The sequence below is a fragment of the Babylonia areolata genome, chromosome 10 (assembly GCF_041734735.1).
Source record: "Babylonia areolata isolate BAREFJ2019XMU chromosome 10, ASM4173473v1, whole genome shotgun sequence".
In the NCBI taxonomy this organism is placed as follows: Eukaryota; Metazoa; Mollusca; class Gastropoda; order Neogastropoda; family Buccinidae; genus Babylonia; species Babylonia areolata.
In genome coordinates this window covers 31,128,289-31,133,288 of record NC_134885.1, presented here as the reverse complement: position 1 = coordinate 31,133,288, position 5,000 = coordinate 31,128,289, and the positions used below count along the sequence as shown (strand labels likewise).

Sequence of the window (5,000 nt, the reverse complement as noted above, 5' to 3'; positions counted from 1 at the left end):
AAGACTTCCACCGTCTGCCAGCCATGCCCAGAGAACACCTTTGCCTCCCTGCCCAACCTGGACAGCCAGTGCCAACCGTGTTCCTCTTGTCCGGAGGGATTTTTTCAGGTAGGGGGTGAGGGGTGTCAGATGGACTGACTGAGTGATTGTGGTGGTGTGATTGTGTTTTGGGGGCGTTTGCTAAAGTCAGTGTCAGGTATAATGTTCTTTTTTCTGTATTTATTCTGCGTTCAAATTCGTGGGTTGCAAACTCCCATGCGCTCGTTCGTATTTGTACGAGTGGGCTTTTACGTGTATGCCCCCCTCCACCCCCCACCCCCCCAACCCCCCCTTTTTTTTTACTCACCCCGCATTCTAGGCAGCCATGCTCCGTGTTCGGGGATGGGTGCAAACATACAGACACACAGACGGATAGACCCACACACCCACACACACACACACACACACACACACACACACACACACACACACACACACACACACACACACGCATACACACACGCGCGCACACACGCACGCACACGCGCGCGCGCGCGCACACACACACACACACACACACACACACACACACACACACACACACACAATCTCTCTCTCTCTCTCACACACACACACACAAACACAATCGTACACACGCACACACACACACACACACACACACACAATCGCGCTCCCCCCCCCCCCCCCCCTCCCCTCAAGCCCCCTCCCCCAATACACACACGCACACACACAGACACACAGACACAGACACACACACACACACACACACACACACACACAACACAACACAACACAACACAACACAACACAACACAACACAGCACAGCACAGCACAGCACAGCACAGCACAGCACAACGCAATATACAAACGTGAGCCAAAAGGTGCGTGCGTCCTTCACATGGTTTCAGATCGAGGCATGCACGCTGAAATCGGACACGGTGTGCGAAGCCTGCACGCCCTCCACGTGCCCTGGCCAGGACCCCGGCGTGGTGGACATGGGCATGATGGTTGGCGACGACCCCACCGCTTACACCGACCCCCTCATGACCACCCCCGTGTCCCCAGCCCACCAGGATCACGCCAAGGAGAACGGCAAAGCCAGCAGTGAGACAGTTTCGGAAGGGGGTGAGGTTGAGGAGAAGAAAGTCTCCGAGGAGGTGAAGCTGGTAGATTCCGAAGATGACGTGGACGTCCTTCTGGACTCGGTGGCGGCGGGGGACGGGGAGGGAAGCGGGGATGAGGAGAACCAGGTCCAGGAAGTCCTTGTGGAGACGACCTTCAAGGCCTCCGTCCAACCACCTGCACAACCACCCCTTCCGGTTGAACCCAACCCAGCTAACGACATCACCACCCCTCCAAGTCCGACGGAAAGCTCAGATCCCGACGATAACGAAGATGACGACAAAGAACATCCTTCGGAAGATGACTCTGAGAACCTGGTGTCTGGTCCAGAAGACGTGGAAGATGAACCCAAACCTGACCAAACCCCCGCCCCTGTGATCAACAATACTCACACCACAGAAGATGCAGAAGAGCAAGATGCAGAAGACGAGGATGCTGATGACGATGACACGTTGCCATCCCCGCCTGTCGTTGCTGAAGAAGAAGAAGAAGACCAGAAAGACGAAACAGAATCTGAACCGTCATCACAAACGAAGGAACATGAAGAACAGGCAGAGCTTTCCACACAGCCACCCGGTGAAGGCAGCGAGAGCGACGTGGATGAGCCTGTTCTGCCCGTGGATACAGCACATGATCACGACCACAGCGAGAAGCTTGCCACAACTCCGCATCCAGAGGGTGACGACACTGGTGAGAGCAACGACGACGGTGAGGTCATGCCAACTCCCAGTCCTCGGGCAACCGTTCCGATTGTTCTTTCCGAAGGAGGGGACAGCGAGGAGGAAGAAGTGACAGCAGAAGACACGTCCCAATCACACAGCACAGCCACGCCCACGAAAGAAGACGACGCAGAATCAGAATCAGGAAAAGAAGAAAGTGAAGTGACCGAAATTTTATTCACGGACACAGACGACAAGGAAAAAGAAGGTGACGACACAGCATCTGTTTCATCGTCGTCTGCAGTGAACGACACGAAGCCCGAGGAAGACTCATCCGAAGACTTGGATGACGATACGCTGGAGGTTGCTGCTCCTCCCTCTCTCTCTGACCCTGATCTGAAGAGCTCTTCAAGCCAGCAGAACATAACAGACCTCGACACCGCGGCTGTAGATGATGATGACGATGCTGGTGATGATAAACACGACGACGCTGCCCACCAAGACGCAGAAAAAGGCGGAGTCATCGAAGCAACACCAGCACAGGACGATGACGAAGATCACGATGTGACAACGACTGAACCCTCGTCTCCAGTCGCAGGCCTTCCTGTGGCATCACCTCATCCTGAAGAGTCCTCAGACAATGACACACACCACGAGACGCACGTTCCAGCGTTGCCCCACCCCTCTGAAACAGAAAAAGAAGGAGAAGAAGAGGAAGAAAAAGACCGTGAACACCTACACGCAGACAAGACACAACAAGATTCAGAAACCACCCCACTACCAGAGGAGGCAAAGAACGACACAGAGTCTAAAGCCCCTGTCCTCATGGCACCAGTCCCTGGTTCTAGCGATGACGGCGACAGCAAGAAAGACGACGATGACGAAGAAGCAGCGACCACCGTAACCCACGTCGATGCCCACCAAGGTGAAGATGCAGAGGGCAGAAAAGACGACGACGACGACGACGACGACACTCCAACAACCCCAGCCGAACCCCCATCCACCACCACCACCATGGTCCCTGAACTCATAGAGAAGGAAGATGTCGATACAGAGGATGTCGAGGTCGTTGTTCCCAAACGACCCTCCTCGCCTTCCACCACACACAGAATCCCTACTCTGGAGGAAGTGGATGGTGAGGACCTGGGTTCCGGGGATGTCCCTGGCGTCGTCTTGGTCGAGGAGAAGAAGGAAAAGGAAGAGAAGGAGGAGGGAGAGGTGGTGCTGTTGAAGGAGGGAGAGGTGGACAGGAACGTGACTGAAGGTGTGGTGGTGGAGGAGGAGGAGAAGGAGGGAGAGAAGGAAGAGGAGGAGGAGAAGGAGGGAGAGAAGGAAGAGGAGGAGGAGAAGGAGGGAGAGAAGGAAGAGGAGGAGAAGAAGGGAGAGAAGGAAGAGGAGGAGGAGAAGGAGGTGGACGTGGTGGTGTTGACGGGAGACTTGGAGGAGGTGGATGGGAACGTGACTGAAGGCATGGTAGAGGAGGAGGAGGAGGAGGAAGGAGGGGTCAAGGTGGTGATTGACGGAACTGGGCACGAGGAGATCACGAGGCAGCCTCCCGGGCAGCCTGGAGGTGGGTGGTTGTTGTTGGTGTTGTAATTATTGCTGTTCGTGGTGTTGGTATTGTTGTTGGCGTTGGTGCTGTTGGTGCTATTGGTGGTGTTGATATTGTTGGTGTTGGTGATGTTGGTGTTGGTATTGTTGTTGGTGGTGTTGGTGTAATTGTTGTTGTTTATGTTGGTAGTGGTGTTGGTATAATTATTGTTGTTGTTGGTGTTGGCGTTGGTGTAGTTGTTGGTGGTGGTTGGTGTTGTTGTTGGTGGTGGTTTTATGTGTGTTGTTGTTATCGGAGATGGTTGTTGTTGTTAGTGGTGATGATGGTTGTCTTTGTTGTTGTTGGTCGTGGTGGTGGTATTATTGGTGATGGATGTTGTTATTTTTGTTTTTCTTGTTGTTGGTGGTGGTGTAGTTGTGGTTATCGTTATTTTTGTTGTTGGTGGTGGTTGTATTGATGCTGTGTGTATGTCGTTGCTGCTATTGGTAATGGTTGTTGTTGTTGTTGTTGTTGTGGGTGGTGGTGGTGGGGTGTTGTTGTTGTCGTTGTCATCGTTGATGTTGTTGTTGTTTGTGTGTGTATGTGTGTGTGTGTGTGTGTGTGTGCGTCTGTGTGTGTGTGTGTGTGTGTGTGTTAATCAAAGAAATAAAAACAAAAACTTAATCGTCACTTCACTGAAACAAATACACTTGACATAAGGGCAATATTTCGTGCGTAAAGGAAGTAAGTATCATAATGCACACAGAACACAGATAATCGAACCCTCCACGTCTTACAGACGGCACTAAGGGGGCATCACTGAAACCAATACATTTGATATAAGGGCAATATTTAGTCCGTAATAAAGTAGAGATTATAATCATGCACACAAAATGCTTAAACAAATGAACGCTTGATCCCTTACAGAAACAAATACATTTGATATAAGGGCAATATTTATTCGGTAATGAAGTAGATATTATAATTATGCACACAAAATGCTTAAATAGTTAAACTCTTCGCCCCTTACAGAAACAAATACACTTGATAAGGGCAATATTTTGGTCCGTAAATGATGTAAATGTTATAATGATGCACACAAAAAACCACTCAAATAATCGAACCCTCCACCCCTGGCCTTACAGACGGCACGAGGAGGGGCGAAGGGGTCCCGGTGGTGTGGAACGAGAGTGCGGGGAAACCGGAAGAGGAAGAAATTCCGGAAGCAGAGGAAGGGGACAAGGATCAGGCAGCAGAAGAGGAGGAGGAGGAGGAAGAAACCAACGACACTGAGTTGGAGATCGAGCCTGCCAAGCAAGGAGGGGTACGTGTGTGTGTGTGTGTGTGTGTGTGTGTGTGTGTGTGTGTGTGTCTGTCTGTCTGTCTGTCTGTCTGTCTGTCTGTCTATTTGTCAATTATCGCTGATCGGTCGGTCGGTCGGTCTGCACATGCATGTTGACATGAGAGATCGGAGAGAGAATCCACTTTTTAACACGTCAAGCTCAGTGATCGGGATTCGATCCCAGGACACTCAGATTGAGGAATCAACGCTTTAACCACTCGGCTGTTGCGCTTATCATCTGTGTGAATGACAGGGAGGAGCAGGGTCTCACTGTTCTACTGTCTGTCTGTCTGTCTGTCTGTCTGTCTGTCTGTGCAAGAGAAAGTGGTAGGGTAATCATTGTTT

General features: G+C 51.4%; 1 protein-coding gene across 1 annotated transcript in view; it reads left to right on the top strand.

The window, feature by feature from the left end:
- Positions 1–5,000, top strand: part of LOC143286937 (uncharacterized) — an 88,211-nt gene that overhangs the window by 71,045 nt on the left and 12,166 nt on the right. The window contains exons 3-5 of the mRNA XM_076594902.1: positions 1–108; positions 910–3,352; positions 4,459–4,637. The exon at positions 1–108 is cut by the window's left edge and continues 126 nt beyond it. Of these exons, the coding sequence (XP_076451017.1) occupies positions 1–108; positions 910–3,352; positions 4,459–4,637 (2,730 nt within the window). The remainder of the gene's footprint in view (positions 109–909; positions 3,353–4,458; positions 4,638–5,000) is intronic.